This window comes from Pleurodeles waltl, chromosome 9 (assembly GCF_031143425.1).
Source record: "Pleurodeles waltl isolate 20211129_DDA chromosome 9, aPleWal1.hap1.20221129, whole genome shotgun sequence".
Taxonomy (NCBI): domain Eukaryota; kingdom Metazoa; phylum Chordata; class Amphibia; order Caudata; family Salamandridae; genus Pleurodeles; species Pleurodeles waltl.
In genome coordinates this window covers 958,640,771-958,660,682 of record NC_090448.1, presented here as the reverse complement: position 1 = coordinate 958,660,682, position 19,912 = coordinate 958,640,771, and the positions used below count along the sequence as shown (strand labels likewise).

At 47.8% G+C, this 19,912-nt stretch overlaps 1 protein-coding gene across 2 annotated transcripts in view; it reads right to left on the bottom strand.

Moving 5' to 3' along the window:
- The window catches only part of DYNC1H1 (dynein cytoplasmic 1 heavy chain 1), a 916,572-nt gene that overhangs the window by 485,097 nt on the left and 411,563 nt on the right, over positions 1-19,912 (bottom strand). For both annotated transcript variants that reach the window (XM_069208347.1, XM_069208346.1), the window contains exons 45-46: positions 2,714-2,828; positions 2,434-2,595 (exon numbers count right to left, since the gene is read on the bottom strand). In XM_069208347.1, coding sequence (XP_069064448.1) covers positions 2,434-2,595; positions 2,714-2,828 — 277 coding nt within the window. The remainder of the gene's footprint in view (positions 1-2,433; positions 2,596-2,713; positions 2,829-19,912) is intronic.

Here is a 19,912-nt window from a genome sequence, read left to right as displayed (position 1 = left end):
AACGCGGAGCGAAAAGGAACACGTCCGAACCCGATGGCGGGAAGAAAACAATTTAAGATGGAGTTGACGCCCATGCGCAATGGAGCCGAAAGGGGAGGAGTCCCTCGATCTCGTGACTCGAAAAGACTTCTTCGAAGAAAAACAACTTGTAACGCTCCGAGCCCAACACTAGATGGCGGGATGTGCACAGCATGTGTATCTGCAGCTACAAATGCCATCGAACATATATATGTACACACACACACTTATACATACACATACTACATTTTTATTTTATTTTTCTATTTTGGTCTTGGATTTATTCTTTGAGTGTGCGCCACATTTATTGCCTCTGTGAGTACAACAAATGCTTAGCACTGCCCTCTGAAAAGCCTATCTGCTCGCCCACATGAGGAGGGAGAAGGAAGGAAGGAAGATGGGAAGGGGAGAAGGAAGGAAGGAAGATGGGAAGGGGAGGAGGAGAGAAGGGGAGGAGGAGAGAAGGGGAGGAGGAAGTAGTTGGTGGTGGTGATGATGATGATGACAGCTGCTGGGTTGGGGTACTCCTTGACGATGGATTAAGAGTTCTGTGGTGTTGCTGGAACTAGCTCTTGACTGAGGTAGGGCCCTTTTCTTTGCATCTCATGGTTGTTGGTGGTAGAGGCTGAGGGTGGCTTTGTATATGGACCTTGCAGTGTTGATTCTGTAGAGTCTCCATTTTCTCTCAAATTGTTCGCAGTGCCACTTGGAATCTCCAAGATCGTTTAAGTGCCAGCTGGGTCATTTACACTCCCAGTACACTCTGTAAAATGAATCTTGGTGTCAAATTTGATCTTTGTATTTCATACCTCAGACAGCTCCTCTCCTATCTCAGTTCAGAACTCTTACTGCAGTCTACAAGGTGCCTTCTTCACTCCTTCATTTAGGACATTCTTCATTTGGGACAAAGTTTATCTTATGCAGTTTGCTCCTCTGGAAGCACGCCTTGTGTAACACTGAGTTGCAGTTGTCTGAAATTGCCATAGCTTACCACTTCACTGGGCTATTTTAATGCTTTGTTCCATTCTATGTCCTATAGCATCCTCAAAGTCTCTCTCCCACAATGAATCTGAAGGGGGGTGGGAGGTTTACTACGCACAGAACATTTACAAGACATCCTCAGGAAGAGAAAGCAGTGGGATACATGAAACCTAGGACTCCTTCTGATGTCCAGTGTTAAGAAATGCTTGTGGTTGTAGGTTTCGCTGGCTGCTGCCCAAACTTAGGCTCAAACATCATAGCTATCCTTTCAACACCATTCCAAAACACCCATTCCCCCAACTGAATGACAGCAATTCAATGGCAAAAAAATGTTGTGTCTCCATGTTGCATTTTAGGGCCTTCTGTGTGACAAGAAATATGTCCAGTTACACAAGTTGTGGGTCATTTGGATCAAAAAGGGTGGGTAGGCATAGTGATACGACTTCTGTCTACCCTTCCAGATTCTTGGAACTTTCTTCACAACAATGTGGAAATGAGGAAATTTAGTGATTTTAGAAAAGGTATGATGAGTGCACAGCATTCTGGTTGAGAAAAAAATATTGGGATCCATGGAAGCTGTACCTATCACAGGGTGCCCAGGTGTCTGCTTTTGAAAGATGGCCGGGTTCTAACGTTACTCACTGTGCAGGCCAACCCCTGACCCAAATACCACAAATAACCCTCTACCAGGAGGGTCTTACTTGACAAAATTTGTAAAAAGATTCTAAACTACCATCACTCCAGTTAATAGTTTTGATTTGTTAAAATGTGTACAACTTAATATTTTGTCTGTATAAGCACACTTCCTCTATTGTTTCATGGATATTCATTAACTGACTATTTAAGTATGCTTAAGTAGCTACTTCAATTAATTACACTTTAAAATTTAAAAAAACCTGCATTCAGCAGAACTCTGAATCTCTAGTCTCTACTTTAGCAAACACTTTTACATCAGTCTTTTCCTATCCAGGGAGTTAAATTGATGCCAGGAATCTTATAGGCGGAACAGATAAATACCATCTCTTAAGTATTTGTTTCTGGGGTGGATCCCAGTGGCCAAACGCTGAAATGTGTTTGGTTCACCTGCCCTTTAGGGAACAATCCTTTGTGTATCTCCAAGCACAATGGAAAACATAGAAGCTTTCAAAACATCGACATAGGTAAGCATTAAAATCATCTTTTTCTCCACTGAAATAACACCTTTTATGAAGCTCACTTAGAAAAACACTTTTCGTACAACTTCCCTGTCTACCCTTTTTGAGAAAGGGAAAACTTGTTTTCTAAAGAACTAGCTGACTAATTGCCACAGCTCTTGGCAACTTATTCTTACTAAGCACCCCCTTTCCGATAATATTCCAAGCTTCTAAAGTCTTGTGTGAGTAAGCTTGTAGTAGCACTACAAACAAAAGTGGAACAAGAAACTAAATTAGGTACCTCTCCATTAGCCAGCAAAGTGTTCATGCGCTCTAAGAACCCAGAATCTAGCACATTGGACTCATCCATGATGAAAGCAATTTTTTCATTTTTGCAGCCAGAACGGCGCAGCACAGTTCTTAGGTCCTCATCAAAATCCTCACCAGTGTACTTTCTATGGACCTAGAAAAATATAAAAAGATACATTTCTCATTAATTTATAGCAATAGATTTTAAAACACTGGATAATAAAAGGCATTTATTAATATTCAGCATCTACTAATAAACAAAGAACAATTACCTTAATCTGGTAAACACTTAAACCATTCATCCAAGCAACAAAGCGAGAAAGTGTTGTTTTGCCTGCTCCACTGACTCCAATCAGAAGCAAATGGCCCTGTGGTTGGCGGAAAATCCTGCAACAAAAAGGATATTCTAATTACAATTTGGATGGACATCAAACTCATTTATAATAAACATTCTGGAGCTAATAAGGAAAAACATGTAATATGAAAAATATAAAAAGAAAATATCAGTAACTAGACTAGAAAAAGCAGAAAAATAATTTCACAACGCTAACACAAGAATCAACCCACCATGTAAAATTATTTAGGGAAGAAATTTTGACACAAGTAACCAATATACGAAGCTGTTTTTAGATGCCTTTATCCTTAACCTAATTTTAAATTTCAGTGAGAGAAAACCAATAAGCAAAACAAATGACTTACATAATTTAAGATAATTAAACAATAGAGAGGAAAATCAAAAAGATAAAGACAACAAATTAATGTGAGATTATCAAAACAAAGATTCAGAAAATGTGTCAAGCAAAAGAACAAATTAAACTTGTGGGAATTATATTACTGTGAAAGACAGAAAAAGTACAAAAGACCAGCTGCATAAATATGTCTGTGCAGCTGAGCTCGTGAATTGGGATTAAAGAATGTGAGAAAATAACGAGGAATTTGTGAGCAAAAAAAAAAGGGGGAAGAGGTAAAATGGGACTAGCAAGAGAACGAAAAAAGTCGATATTTTCCAAACAAAAGCTAGAAAATGAAGCCCTGCTCGTTCCAAAGAGCGCTAGTGAAAATCCTATAGTGAGAAATGGTAAAAAAAAAAAACAATAAATCATAGGCAGAGTTTCCAAGTATTTGATAACACAACGTATAAAACAAAATCTGGGAACTGAAAGCATCTGGATGGGTAGAGCTCTACGTCCTGTCAACTCAATGTCTTGAGCCAATAAAAAGAATCAACTTGGCAGACTTGAGCCAGGGAGAGGCAGCAGCTTGCATGCGATACCTCGTTCTTTTGATTTGGATGAAAAGCTCTACAACTGTGTGGGCCATTCTCCTGAGGGGCCACTGTGTGATTTCTCCATGTTTGGTATATCATGATCAAAAGATTAATTTGTTGAGTATGTGATGTCTATGCCGCCTCTTGTTGCAGCATTATTCCTTCTGGAAGATCTGGATAAGCTTATGCTTTGGTTTTATCCTGAATGAGACCCCATTGGATGTTCCCAGTAACACACATAAAGGAGTCTAAACATTGACACTTGAAAGTTAGCCAAGCTTTGTAAAGCCTTCTAAATATTTGATAAAGGACTCTGCGATTCTAGCTCTGTTTTACACTGTACCAGCAATTTATTTACCACTTTTGCACCAGCACATCTTGTTCAAGATTTGTTACACCATTATGGTACATAATGTTGAAATGATAAAAAAAATATAGTAGCAAGCTAGCTCTTGGTATACTATACCAAAATGAGATATAGTGTGCATACAATCCAGGGTTTCCCCAGAAGCTTAACCGAGGCTAAAGTAGGTAACACTAATGCTCTCTTTGGTGTTAGTGTGGTCGAGCAGTGAGACTTATCAGAGGGTAGTGTAAAGCATTTGTTGTACACACAACCAGGCAATAAAGGAAGCTCGGTGATATGACTTTAGGTAAGAATTTTGGATTTGTTCGTAGAACTACTTTATGCTTATGTATTTGTATATGCTTGGTGAGGAGTCCCCCAGGGTGGCACAATACATGCTGCAGCCCTTGGGGACCTTCCCTGGCCACAGGGCCTTTGGTACCAGAGGTACTTTTTACAAGGAACTTAACTGTGTGCCACGGGTATGCGAATTGTGGGAACAATGGTTCAGGTTTTGGGAAAGAACGCTGGTGCTGGGGTCTGGTTAGAAGGTTCCCACCACCTCTTAGTCAAGTTGGCATCAGTGTCTGGCAGAGGGTATCCATGGCAACAAGAGAACTTTCTTCCGGGGGGTAACTGTTTACCATGCCTGCCGCACCCACACACCCCCTCCCCCACCCCCCCAAAGTCAACAACTGCCATCCTGTGGCACTGAGTGTTGTTATGAACATTAGTCACTTGGTGCGTGTGACCAAGTAGGTGTCGTTGAGGTGACACCAGTTTTTCAGTCGCCATTATGACACTGCACCTGCGCCCCTGTTGGGCTCAGCCTCAAGACCATTTATTAAGAAATGCTACATTTACTTATCCATTTTAAGGGGACAACCAGCTAGGGTGGCAAGGTCAATGCCACAATCGGAGACCAAAACTGCCTTAGTGGTATCCGACTAGCCCTGAGCCCACTACAATCCCCCAAAGTGAGCCCAGCTACACTTTTGGATTGACTATTGCTACAACTATTGTTGCTACTGCTAGGGGCACTAGGGGTAGAAGTGGTAGTAGGCTTGGTGCTCTTTTTAGGGCATGTGCTGTCACCTGCCCTGTGGCCTTTCTGTCTACAAATGTAGCACCAAGGTTTCTTGGGGGCAGAGGAAGAGGACTTCGACCCACCCCCAGAGGAATTTTGTGGGACTGATGAAGACTGTTTTGTCCTCACCTTTGTCCTGATTATTAGGAGAATCATTCTTTCTGGAGTCACCCCTGGAGGTTTTCCTACCCACCCTGGTACGAACCCATTTGCCTGTCTTCTTACCCAATTCTTGGGGAGAGGCCAGAACTGAGACCACCAGGAACTGATGCAGTTCATCAGATGGGAAATTAAGGATGTGCTCTCATATAGGCAGACTGTAAAAGTCCTGAAAATCATGCACATTGCTACCATGTAACTAGCCTTCCAGGTACTTGACAAAGCCGTCGACAAAATCTTATTAGGACTCCATCTTACTCACCCCAAACTGGATTCTGTACTCCTCAGTGGTTAAGCCAAAAGCATCAAGGAGTGCATTCTTGAGTGCATGAGAGTTATCAGCCTCCTCTTCTCAGACAGTGAGGAGCTTGTCCTTGCCTTTATCAGAAAAAGATAGCCACAAGTTGGCTGACCACTGTCTTTGAGGGACCCTCTGAACTGTACAGGCCCTCCCCAAGGCAGTGAACCACTTGTGGATATCATCCCCAACCTTGTAAAGGGGGAGGAATCATTTTTCAGTTCCTAGAATCATACAAGTCCTCCCTGACCCTGGTGTCCCTAAAGTTGTTACTGTCATCATGGGGTGTTAACCCCAAACTCTGTCTTTCCCTTTCCACTGCCAAGGTCTCCCTATCTAAGGCTAACTGCTGCTGCAGCCTCAATTTGGCCTCCTCTTATCTCAGTTTAGTGAGTTCCATATCTAGGGATTTCCCCCCTAAGTTAGAGTGGTGGGTCCCATCAGATACTGATGAGACATGGGTGTGGATAGAGGCGGACCTATCCCTCCTCCTGGAGACCCTTTGCACCAAACCCTGGGAGTAAAAGTGGACTTAGTTGTGTGTGTCCCCCTTCTCACTTCCATGAGTGCTTCCTACAGGACTGGTGTGCTCCCCAGTTTCTTCCCTTTCTAGGGCTGGGGGTCAGTCTCTACCTCTTGCTCTTCAATGCTCTATCAGTCTGAATGAGCAATCCTAGCAGAAGAGCCTTGTTAGTATTTTCCCTGACTTTATCTTCCTGGAAGCACACATTTCCCTTACTGCCTGAAAGTTAAGCCTTCCATCCCTAGAGTCTGAGACCAGGACTGTGTCCCCCACTAAAGACATTTCCCTAGAGTTGTGTGAAGGAACTCCTCTACTCTAAGTAACTAGACTACCCAAGTCTAGTGATCCTACTGAGTGCAGTGTATCCTGTAGAATAGTAGTGGACTTTACTGTGGAGGTTTACCAGTGCCAGAGAAGAAAGGCAATTGCAAGTGTCTTATCCCACTGCTGCACCAGCAAAGTAGGAAGCTGGCCTGGTGTGTGGTGGACACCTGTGGTGTTTACACCTTATACTAGGACCGGGTGTAGGAGGCTGGACTGGCTTGTAGTGAGTACCTAGAGGTACTTGCACCTTGCACCAGGCCCAGTTATCCCTTATTAGTGTATAGGGTGTCTAGCAGCATAGGCTGGTAGATAATGGTAGCTTAGCAGAGCAGCTTAGGCTGAACTAGGAGACGAGTGAAGCTCCTACAGTACCACTTAGTGTCATATGCACAATATCATAAGAAAACACAATACACAGTTATACTAAAAATAAAGGTACTTTATTTTTATGACAATATGCCAAAGTATCTCAGAGTGTACCCTCAGTGAGAGGATAGGAAATATACACAAGATATATATACACAATAGCGAAAATATGCAGTATAGTCTTAGAAAACAGTGAAAACAATGTATAGTTACAATAGGATGCAATGGGGACACATAGGGATAGGGGCAACACAAACCATATACTCCAAAAGTGGAATGCGAACCACGAATGGACCCCAAACCTATGTGACCTTGTAGAGGGTCGCTGGGACTATTAGAAAATAGTGAGAATTAGAAAAATAACCCTCCCCAAGACCCTGAAAAGTGAGTGCAAAGTGCACTAAAGTTCCCCAAAGGACAAAGAAGTTGTGATAGGGGAATAAGGCAGGAAAGACACAAACCAGCAATGCAACAACGATGGATTTCCAGTCGAGGGTACCTGTGGAACAAGGGGACCAAGTCCAAAAGTCACAAGCAAGTCGGAGATGGGCAGATGCCCAGGAAATGCCAGCTGTGGGTGCAAAGAAGCTTCTACTGGACAGAAGAAGCTGAGGTTTCCGCAGGAACGAAAAGGGCTAGAGACTTCCCCTTTGGTGGACAGATCCCTCTCGCCGTGGAGAGTCGTGCAGAAGTGTTTTCCCGCCGAAAGAACGCCAACAAGCCTTGCTAGCTGCAAATCGTGCGGTTAGCGTTTTTGGACGCTGCTGTGGCCCAGGAGGGACCAGGAGGTCGCAAATTGGACCAGGAGGTAGAGGGGACGTCGAGCAAGACAAGGAGCCCTCTTCGCAGCAGGTAGCCCCCGGAGAAGTGCCAGAAACAGGCACTACGAGGATGCGTGAAACGGTGCTCACCCAAAGTTACCCAAAGTTACACAAAGGAGTCCCACGTCGCCGGAGACCAACTTAGAAAGTCGTGCAATGCAGGTTAGAGTGCCGTGGACCCAGGCTTGGCTGTGCACGAAGGATTTCCGCCGGAAGTGCACAGGGGCCGGAGTAGCTGCAAAAGTCGCGGTTCCCAGCAATGCAGTCTAGCGAGGTGAGGCAAGGACTTACCTCCACCAAACTTGGACTGAAGAGTCACTGGACTGTGGGAGTCACTTGGACAGAGTTGCTGGATTCGAGGGACCTCGCTCGTCGTGCTGAGAGGAGACCCAAGGGACCGGTAATGCAGCTTTTTGGTGCCTGCGGTTGCAGGGGGAAGATTCCGTCGACCCACGGGAGATTTCTTCGGAGCTTCTAGTGCAGAGAGGAGGCAGACTACCCCCACAGCATGCACCACGAGGAAAACAGCCGAGAAGGCGGCAGGATCAGCGTTACAGAGTTGCAGTAGTCGTCTTAGCTACTATGTTGCAGTTTTGCAGGCTTCCAGCGCGGTCAGCAGTCGATTCCTTGGCAGAAGGTGAAGAGAGAGATGCAGAGGAACTCGGATGAGCTCTTGCATTCGTTATCTAAAGTTTCCCCAGAGACAGAGACCCTAAATAGCCAGAAAAGAGGGTTTGGCTACTTAGGAGAGAGGATAGGCTAGCAACACCTGAAGGAGCCTATCACAAGGAGTCTCTGACGTCACCTGGTGGCACTGGCCACTCGGAGCAGTCCAGTGTGCCAGCAGCACCTCTGTTTCCAAGATGGCAGAGGTCTGGAGCACACTGGAGGAGCTCTGGACACCTCCCAGGGGAGGTGCAGGTCAGGGGAGTGGTCACTCCCCTTTCCTTTGTCCAGTTTCGCGCCAGAGCAGGGCTAAGGGGTCCCCTGAACCGGTGTAGACTGGCTTATGCAGAATTGGGCACATCTGTGCCCAAGAAAGCATTTCCAGAGGCTGGGGGAGGCTACTCCTCCCCTGCCTTCACACCATTTTCCAAAGGGAGAGGGTGTAACACCCTCTCTCAGAGGAAGTCCTTTGTTCTGCCATCCTGGGCCAGGCCTGGCTGGACCCCAGGAGGGCAGCTGCCTGTCTGAGGGGTTGGCAGCAGCTGCAGTGAAACCCCAGGAAGGGCAGTTTGGCAGTACCAGGGTCTGTGCTACAGACCACTGGGATCATGGGATTGTGCCAACTATGCCAGGATGGTATAGAGGGGGCAATTCCATGATCATAGACATGTTACATGGCCATATTCGGAGTTACCATTGTGAAGCTACATATAGGTAGTGACCTATATGTAGTGCACGCGTTTAATGGTGTCCCCGCACTCACAAAGTCTGGGGAATTGGCTCTGAACAATGTGGGGGCACCTTAGCTAGTGCCAGGGTGCCCTCACACTAAGTAACTTTGCACCTAACCTTTACCAGGTAAAGGTTAGACATATAGGTGACTTATAAGTTACTTAAGTGCAGTGTAAAATGGCTGTGAAATAACGTGGACGTTATTTCACTCAGGCTGCAGTGGCAGGCCTGTGTAAGAATTGTCAGAGCTCCCTATGGGTGGCAAAAGAAATGCTGCAGCCCATAGGGATCTCCTGGAACCCCAATACCCTGGGTACCTCAGTACCATATACTAGGGAATTATAAGGGTGTTCCAGTAAGCCAATGTAAATTGGTAAAATTGGTCACAAGCCTGTTAGTGACAATTTGGAAAGAAATGAGAGAGCATAACCACTGAGGTTCTGATTAGCAGAGCCTCAGTGAGACAGTTAGTCACTACACAGGTAACACACTTATGAGCACTGGGGCCCTGGGTTACCAGGGTCCCAGTGACACATACAACTAAAACAACATATATACATTGAAAAATGGGGGTAACATGCCAGGCAAGATGGTACTTTCCTACAGGCTTTTGCTCCCAAACGCCTGGGGACCCTTTCTTGTTTGGTGGACCACGTGGAAACGGGTGCACAAGGGTCAGGACTCGCACATCTGGAGTGAGGTGGGAGTCCTTGTTTGAAAGTTTCTTTTGGACAGAGCCGCTGTCCTTGGGAATTCTTGGCCCTTTGGGGTGTAGGGAAGTCTGCTGGATTTGTCACAGGTCGCTGGGCCCACTAGATGAGTTGCAGTTCTTCTTGCAGGTTCTTTCAAGCAGGAGAAAGGCCGGTAAGGCTGGGGCCAAAGCAGTTGTTTTCCTTCTCTGCTGGGCTTTTCAGCTTAGCAATGCCTCTTCTCTTTGTAGGACATCAGGAATCTGGTGAGCTGGGTTCACGGAGGCCCTTAAATCCTGGATTTAGGGGCATGTCAAGGGTCAGAGGGCAGCAGCCAATGGCTACTGTCACTAAGGGTGGCTACACCCACCTTGTGCCCACTCCCTTTGGGGAGGAGGCACATTCCTATCCCTATTGGTCCCCGTCCTCCAAACCAAGATAGAGGATTCTGCAGGGAGGGGGTCACCTTAGCTCTGGACACCTTAGGGTTGGGTCCTGCCTGGGGTGGTCACTCCTCCCTGTTTTTCTTCATTTTTCCCACCTGACTTGCCGCCAAAAGTGGGGCATTGTTCAGGGGCGGGCATCTCCACCAGCTGGAGTGCCCTGGGGCACTGTAACTCGTGGCTTGAGCCTTTGAGGCTCACCCCCGGGTGTTACAGTTCCTACGGAGGGAGGTGTGAAGCACCTCCACCCAGGACAGGCTTTGTTTCGGACCACAGAGTGCACAAAGGCACTAACCCCATGTGGTCAGAAACTCGTCTGAAAGTAGCAGGCTAGCACAGACTGGTCAGTCCTACACTAGCAGTTGGGTTAACATAGGGGGGGAGGGGGGCATCTCTAAAATGCCCTCTGCGTGCATTTTCCAATAAATCCTACACTGACATCAGTGTGGGTTTATTGTGCTGAGAAGTTTCATACCAAACTTCCCAATATTCAGTGAAGCAATTATGGTGCCGTGGAGTTTGCAATGACAAACTCCCAGACCACATGCATAATATGGCTACACTGCACTTACAATGACTAACAACGGACTAAGACATTGTAGGGGCATATTGCTCATGCAGCTATACCCTCACCTGTGGTATAGTGCACCCTGCCCTAGGGCTGTAAGGCCTGCTAGAGAGGTGACTTATCTATGCCACAGGCAGTGGTTTGTGGGCATGACACCCTGGGAGGGGTGCCATGTCGATTTTGCCTTTTTTTCTCCCTACCATCGCACACAAGCTGCAAGGCAGTGTGCATGGACTGAGCGAGGGGTCCCTCAGGGTGGCATAATACATGCTGCAGCCCTTAGGGATCTTCCCAGGCCCCGGGGCCCTTGGTACCATGGGTACCTCTTACAAAGGAGGTAACTGTGTGCCAGGGCTGTACCAATTGTGGAAACAAAGGTACAGTTTTAGGGAAAGAACACTGGTGCTGGGGCCTGGTTAGCAGGGTACCAAGCACACTTTCAATCAAAGTTGGCATGAACACTAGGCAAAAAAATGGGGGTGTAACCATGCCAACAGTGGCACTTTCCTACAACTGGCAATACCACACTAGTCACACAGTAACTTATCACACAAAAGAAACTGCATAGATGTACTTTATTATGGTAACACTAAACTAAATTACTTAAAGGCAGTCCCCCACCTGGAGGTGACTATGCACTAAATATATATACAGTAATAGTTACAAATTAAAATAAGAAACAACAAGCACTGCTAAGAAATAGTGGAAAATAGCTAGGGCCCTAGGGGAGAGCAAAACCATGTTCGAAAATAGCGCAATGCGAAGTTAGGTCCCTACCCACGGATGGTGAGTAGTTAATTGGGAGCTGGGAGAACTCAGAACCCCAAGAGGTGAGTACTTAGATGAACCCCAGCAACCAGGAGCAGAGAGGTAAGTTACCTGGTTTTCCCATTTCCAAACAAGGGGAATTAGAAAAGGAGCTATGCAAGAACAGGACTAGATCAGAGGAACCCAAAGGTGGATTCTGGAAGAAGAGGACCTGAAAAAGAAGGGGACAGAGTAAAGTCCATGCTGGATCCCATTGAGGACTGCACTGCACCAGGTCACTCTAAGTCACCCTTATGGCAGGCCCTCCTGGCTCCGAGGGCAGGGTGAAAGTACCTGTCTATGAGGACACCCCAGCACTAGCAGAGGTGCCCCCCACGATCTCCAGTGCCATTTTCATGGACTTCATGACTGCAGAAATGCCATTTTACAGGTGTGCTGGACACATGTCACTACATGTGTCCAGCTACATAATGGTAACTCCGAACCTGGGCATGTTTGGTATCAAACATTTCAGAATCATACCCCAATACTGTTGCCAGCATAGGTTGTGTGGTTTCATACACTCCGGGTGCTCCTTAAAGGACCCCCAGTATTGCTCCTACAACTCTTCTGGGGGTTTCTGGACAGCCCGTGCTGCTGCCACCCCTCAGACAGGTTTCTGCCCTCCTGCTGCTTGACCAGCTTAGGCAGGGGAAGGGAGAAAAAGGATTTCCTGTGGGAGAGAGAGAGGTAACACCCTCTATCTTGGAAATAGGTGTTACAAGGCTTGGGAGGGGTAGCCTCCCCAAGCCACCGGTTTGCTTTGAAAGGCACATAAGGTGGCCTCCTTGCATAAACTGGTTTGCACCAGCCCAGGGACCTCCGGTCCCTGCTCTGGGGTGAAACTGGACAATGAAAATGGGAGTGACCACTCCTCTGTCCATCGCCACCCCATCAGTGGTGCCCAGATCTCCTCCATGTGCCCACATGATTCTGCCATCTTGAAACCAAGATGTGCAGAGGCTAGTGGGAGTATATGAGTGGCCAGGTCAGGCAGGTGATGTCACAACCTCCCCTCTTGATAGACTGTCACCTAGCTAGGTGACCAACTCCCCTTCCAGGGCTATTTAGGGTCTTCCTCTTTTGTGGATCCTCAGATTCGACAGGCAAGATTCCACCAGGAATCATCTGCATCATTTACTTCATCTTCCGGCCCTGGAACCGCAACTGGACTCTTCAGGAACCAACAACCTGCAACTCCAGCGTTGACTCCGCTTTGCGATACCGTTTCTCTAGCTTCTCCAGCAAATGCAACATTTCCCCGGCTGTACATCCTCGGAGCTTATGGAGACTTGAGCCTGCACCAAGTAGTAAGAAAGAATTTCCCTTGGAGTGCAGGAGTCACTTCCCTGCATCTGCAGGCATCAACTGTATTGTCGACCGACTGTGTGGATCTGCTTTCCTACGGAACTGCGTGGATCCTACATCAAAGGTGGCAGTACGGAGTGGTCCCCTTGTCCTCTCTGTCAGCTGTCCAACTTAGGAGACAGTAAGTGTAGGAAAGTACCATCTTGCCTGGCATGTTACCCCCATATTTCACTGTATATATGTTGTTTTAATCTATGTGTCACTGAGACCCTGCCAGGCAGGGACCCAGTGCTCATAAGTATGTGCCATGTATGTGTTCCCTGTGTGATGCCTAACTGTCTCACTGAGGCTCTGCTAACCAGAACCTCAGTGGTTATGCTCTCTCTCTGCTTTCCAAATTTGTCACTAACAGGCTAGTGACTAAATTTACCAATTCACATTGGCATACTGGTACACCCATATAATCCCCTAGTATATGGTACTAACGTACCCAGGGTATTGCAGTTCCAGGAGATCCCTATGGGCTGCAGCATTTCTTTTGCCACCCATAGGGAGCTCTGACAATTCTTACACAGGCTTGCTACTGCAGCCTGAGAGAAATAATGTCCACGTTATTTCACAGCCATTTATCACTGCACATAAGTAACTTATAAGTCACCTATATGTCTAACCCTCACTTAGTGAAGGTTAGGGGCCATGTTACTTAGTGTGTGGGCACCCAGGCACTAGCTAAGGTGCCCCCACATCGTTCAGGGCAAATTGCCCAGATTTGTGAGTGCGGGGACAACATTACACACGTGCACTACACATAGGTCACTACCTATGTGCAGAGTCACAATGGTAACTCCGAACATGCCCATGTAACATGTCTAAGATCATGGCATTGTCCCCCCAATACCATTCTGGTATTGGGGAATTCTGGTATTGGGGGGACAATTCCATGATACCCCGGGTCTCTAGCACAGAACCCGGGTACTGCCAAACTGCCTTTCCAGGGTTTCCACTGCAGCTGCTGCCAACCCCTCAGACAGGTTTCTGCCCTCCTGGGGTCCAGGCAGCCCTGGCCCAGGAAGGCAGAACAAAGAATTTCCTCAGAGAGGGTGTTACACCCTCTCCCTTTGGAAATAGGTGTGAAGGGCTGGGGAGGAGTAGCCTCCCCCAGCCCCTGGAAATGCTTTGATGGGCACAGATGCTGCCTATCTCTGCATAAGCCAGTCTACACCAGTTCAGGGATCCCCCAGCCCTGCTCTGGCACGAAACTGGACAAAGGAAAGGGGAGTGACCACTCCCCTGCCCAGTACCTCCCAGGGGAGGTGCCCAGAGCTCCTCCAGTGTGTCCCAGACCTCTGCCATCTTGGAAACAGAGGTGTTGGGGGCACACTGGACTGCTCTGAGTGGCCAGTGCCAGCAGGGGACGTCAGAGGCTCCTTCTGATAGGCTCTTACCTCTCTTGGTAGCCAATGCTCCTAACTTGGTAGCCAAACCTCCTTTTCTGGGTATTTAGGGTCTCTGCTTTGGGGGATTCTTCAGATACAGAATGCAAGAGCTCACCAGAGTTTCTCTGCATCTCCCTCTTCACCTTCTACCAAGGATCGACCGCCGACTGCTCCAGGGCGCCTGCAAAACCGCAACAAAGTAGCAAGACGACTACCAAACATTGTAGTGCCTAATCTCGACTGTTTCCTGGTGGTGCATGCTCTGGGGGTAGCCTGCCTTCACCCTGCACCAGAAGCTCCGAAGAAATCTCCTGTGGGTCGACGGAATCTTCCCCCTGCTAACGCAGGCACCAAAAGACTGCAACACTGGTCCTCTGGGTCCCCAGAACACAGCAACTCTGTCCAAGTGACTCCCTCAGTCCAGTGACTCTTCAGTCCAAGTTTGGTGGAGGTAAGTCCTTGCCTCCCCACACTAGACTGCAAAGCTGTGTACCGCGTGATTGGCAGCTGCTCCGGCTCCTGTGCCCTCTTCCAGGATTTCCTTTGTGCACAGCCAAGCCTGGGTCCCGGCACTCCATCCTAAAGTACACAACCTTCTGAGTTGTCCTCCGGCGTCGTGGGACTCCCTTTTGTGACTTTGCGTGGACTCCGGTTCACTTTTCTTCTAAGTGCCTGTTCGGGTACTTCTGCGGGTGCTGCCTGCTTCTGTGAGGACTCCCTGAGTTGCTGGGCGCCCCCTCTGTCTCCTCCTCCAAAAGGTGACATCCTAGTCCCTCCTGGGCCACAGCAGAACCCAAAAACCTCTACAGCGACCCTTGCAGCTAGCAAGGCTTGTTTGCGGTCTTTCTGCGTGGGAACACCTCTGCAAGGTTCATCACGACGTGGGACATCTGTCTTCCAAAGGAGAAGTTCCTAGCCCTCTTTCTTGCAGAACTCCAAGCTTCTTCCAACCGGTGGCAGCTTCCTTTCACTTTCAGCTGGCATTCCCTGGGCTCGTGCCCACTCTTGACACTGTCGCGACTATTGTACTTGGTCCCCTTGTCTTACAGGTACTCGGGTCCGGAAATCCACTGTTGTTGCATTGCTGGTGTTTGTTCTTCCAGCAGAATCCCCCTATCACGACTCCTGTGCTCTCTGGGGGGTAGCAGGTGTACTTTACTCCTACTTTTCAGGGTCTTAGGGTGGGGTATTTTTTCTAACCCTCACTGTTTTCTTCCAGTCCCAGCGACCCTCTACAAGCTCACATAGGTCTGGGGTCCATTTGTGGTTCGCATTCCACTTTGAGTATATGGTTTGTGTTGCCCCTATACCTACGTGCTTCTATTGCAACCTATTGTAATTCTACACTGTTGGCATTACTTTTCTTACTCTTACTTACCTAATTTTGGTTTGTGTACATATAACTTGTGTATATAACTTATCTTCTTACTGAGGATACTCATTGAGATACTTTTGGCATATTGTCATGAAAATAAAGTACTTTTATTTTTAATAACTCTGTGTATTGTGTTTTCTTATGATATTGTGCATATGATATAAGTGGTATAGTAGGAGGAGGAGCCAAAATGACGTCCGGGATGGACACCTGAAACGAGCGCTCCGTCCAGGGCTTGACAAAAATATCCTGTAGGGTGCCCCCCGGTACCCCACTGATAGATTGGGAGCGGCGGACTACCCGGGGCGCACCGGAGCATCTTGCGGGAGCTGTGCGCCGGCCGGACTGAGGCCGTGGTGCCGGAGATTGCCCGCGGGGCCGAGAGTCGCGGGACGCTGACCCTGACCCGGCCGAGGCTGCTGGGAGGGGGAGCTGTGCCGGCGGCACCCACGCGGCTTGTTGGACAGCCGGGGGCGCGAGCCTCCGCCCTCGCTTGCTGGCCGAGGGCCTCACAGGATCCGGAACTCGGGAGCAGCGATCGGCGCTCCCGCAACGTGGAAAGGCGCCCACGGGGGGGTGACAATGAGGGCCCAGGTCTGGGCCACGGTGCCTGATCGAGCCGAGCCACGGAGGAGGAGGAACGAGCCAGAGGTGGGCCCAGAAAACGTGCAGCGGCAGCAACCATATGACGCTGAGGTGAGGGGGAGGCCTGGCGGGGGAGGCTCGGCTCACGCGGGGGGAAACCACCAACAACTCCCCCCCCCCCCCCCCCCATGCTTCTTCATCTGCCGCCTTGCGGCTCTAAAATGGCAGCGCAAACCACCCGAGCACAGGAGATGGCCCACTACCAGAGAGCTGCACAGGTGCTCCACTGACCTCGCCCCGAAGGGCCGAGCCGTGGGTGCTGGCCTGGACCGAGAGCGGGGGGCCCACATCTGGGTCCCATTGATTAGCCACGAGGAGGAGGAAACTGGCTGCTCTTGCTCCCTCGGATCTCTGCCAGCGGCTGAACGAGGGAACGCGGAGCCCACCCGGGGGCCAACACCCGCTCCCCTCCATTAACCCGCCCTGTTGTGCTCCCCTTCTCTGCCGCGCCCCCCCCTCCCCTCTCTGGGGGCGCTGCTACTGCTTGGCCCGGTCGCTACCCCTGGGGGAACCTGCATCCTAATTTAATATATATGGGACTCATCCCTGCAAGGGGTGCAACACATTGCCTTGGGGCGACCCAATGCCAAAATCGCCGGGTGTGCTGGCAGCCACCGCACCGCCCCGTGAGCATACAGTCATACGATCTGGGCACTCAAAAGCCAAGAATAAGCTCCTTCTCAGCTCTACTAACTATCATCACATCCGGAGAGTAAAAAGTACACGCCATACCGAGAACAACAGTCAAAAGGCTAGCCCGCCGAGAGGATAGAGCCAAGCCGAGCACAACAACATCCCACAAGGCAATTTCTAGACAGCCACAATGGCTGGCAGGGCCAAATCATCCAAGAACCTGGACCACAACACTCTTGGAACAACACCCAAGGACCAGCAGACAAACCTGTCCCTACAGTCATTGGAAAACACTCATGTCGCATTCTGCACAGTTTGAGAAAGTACATAATCATAGAGAATACACAGATGGGTGGTAAGGGTGAAAGGCGCCGCACATCTGAGCAATAAAACAGTTGTACCGAGACAAGTAGTCAAAGTGAAAGCAGGGTCTGGTGCAGCCTGGCCCAGTGCCTTACTACCCGGTAGGCACAAAGAAGGGTAACAAAATACCCATAGACAAATTAGAGCGAGATGGCCACAGCACACAGAGTATAAAGTTCAATGGTGTGACAGGGAAAGTCTTCCTGAAAGTATATTTGTTGAAATGTAAAGTAGACTGGAGTCCAAGTTCTTGTTTTGCAGATGTAGCCTTTAATTGTAGATATCAAAGATCATTGTGTCATCAACGAGATACAGCCAACACGTGTTTCGTCACACAAGTGACTTCCTCAAGGCTGCAAAACAGTAATGAAATACAAAAAAGGAAAAGTTCTAATGTTATGGCATACATACGTGTGTGAGGTTACACATGGGCTCATAAGTGAGCACATGAAACAGACTCCAAATCGTTGAATGTCAAAAACACTCAGTAATATTATATGTGAACTCAGTGGAACTAGTGTGGTGAGTAGGTAAGTGTAGAAAACACACATCAGAACTTGGTGCGTGATAGGGACCCTAGACGTAGTGCATGAAACAGCAAAACAGTGAATTACCGTGGAAAAAAATTCAAAGTTTAAAATTGGACAAGTGCAACCATGGTCTGGAGTGGAATCCATGTGCCTATGAAGTGAAGTGTATCAGGTGAAAGAAAAAAGAAGGGCTGAGAGACAGATCCGAACCGCGGATGAGTAAGAGTACTAAGGTTAATCAGGTGCCTTGACTGATGAGAGAAGTGGCGGTAACTAAATGCGTAGATCATACCTGGGCCGTCAGGCCAAAGTGGAAAGTAACAAAGGTAAGTGGAGCGGGAGCCTCGTGTTCAGTTAGCTGGGCTCCAGAGGTCAATTGTAGCTGGTACGAGAGAAACAGGACTATAAGTACGCAAAGAAACCGTACAGAGTAAAGAAGAAAGGATAAGAAATAGAATCAGAGAGTAAGTAAAAGGGAGAAGAGAAGAGGTATAGATGAGTGGTGTGTAAATGAAGAGAGAAAGGTAAAGAGAAATAGGTCATCCAATACATACCTTCTATGTGTCGATCTGTCACTAGTGTACCTGGGTAGGTAGTGAATAAGTAAGAGGAGGACAATGGTAGTCTCTGGTCAAAGAAACCTAGGAAAATGGCGTAAAAAGGGGAACAAAGTGCGAATGAGCCAATGAAGCCTGGACAAAGAGAACATGAACGTAAGTAATTGGTATGTATGCAGGTGGTGTTAAGGCGATAAGGAGTGCGTAGTTTAAATAGAGAACAATAGTAAGTGAGGCACTGGAATGGAAGGTCAAGTATTAATGGCCGCAACGATTTTGTACTAGAGAACAGTAGTAAATGCAGAATGAGCTGAGGGTGGTAGGGGTGACGGCTAAGCGCGGTAAGTCCATCTAGGAAATGTAAACTGGTAACACTGAGAAAATCCAGAAACGTAAACTGGTATGGTGGTAGTGGAGTAGGTAGAAACTAAGCGGGCCCCAGAAAATAGGGCTACTTAATTAACGTGGGGCAAGTAATCATAGACACGAACAGACTAAGGGAAGGGGCAGGAAGAATATACGCGTTTAAGATCAATCGGTCAAAAAGAGATTGGGCAGTGGATACAATTGCGAATGAGCCAACACACGAAAAAGGGGCGAACCACTAAAATGAAAGTGGAGTCGATCGGTCATGGCGTGAGGTGATGAGGTAAGGACGTGCTAAGTTATAGAACAGGAAACCGTAGGGAAGTGTGGCAAACCAGCAGCACGGTAAGAAGAGCACTAAACACACTAAGCCGGTAAATTGTGCAAGAACGCACATAAGGAAGTCGTCAACGGAGAGTGGGCTAGGTGCAGGATGAGAATTAACACTAGAACATTACGTCAGAGAAACGATACGGTTTAGAGGAAGTAGACGGAAGCGGGAGTAATAGACGCATACCTGAAGTTCGAGGAACGTGGCACGAAGTAAGCGGAACGTAGTAATGGGCCGAGAGAGCTACCGGTCTCATTTTAAAGCTCTCGGAAGGGAGAATGGTAGAAATCGAAGATGGACTAGTATAGTGAAAGACTAGTCAGCGCGGCGGCCATAATGGATATGAAAATAAAACGCAAGGTCGCCTAGAGTAGAAGACGACCGCGTATGCAAAATGAAATCTGGAGGAGGCGGCCATCTTTAAAGAGAGGAGAAATAGAAGGTTGAAAATAGGCGTTTCATGAAAGAATAATGTAGACAGAGAGTGTGCATGCATAAAACGAAATACAGGTTGGCAGAGAAAAGTGTAAGTGCGCTGTTGAAGTAAGGTGCAAACGGTTACAATGGTAGGTTATGGTGGTAAAGAGAAGCACTATAAACAAAATAAGCAGCAAGAACACAGAATCACACAGAGGTCATGAAGAATGGTACATATGATAGTTGCAGTCTACCAAAAACAATCGAGCATATACGGCCAAAGGTCATGGAGCATGATCATTTTACACATACAATGGTGATGCATGGGCATGAATAGGTAGTGCAGCATACGTAAATACAATGCAATATGATATAAACAGGGATGTCATGACCCGTAAAGAGTATAGTGTAAAA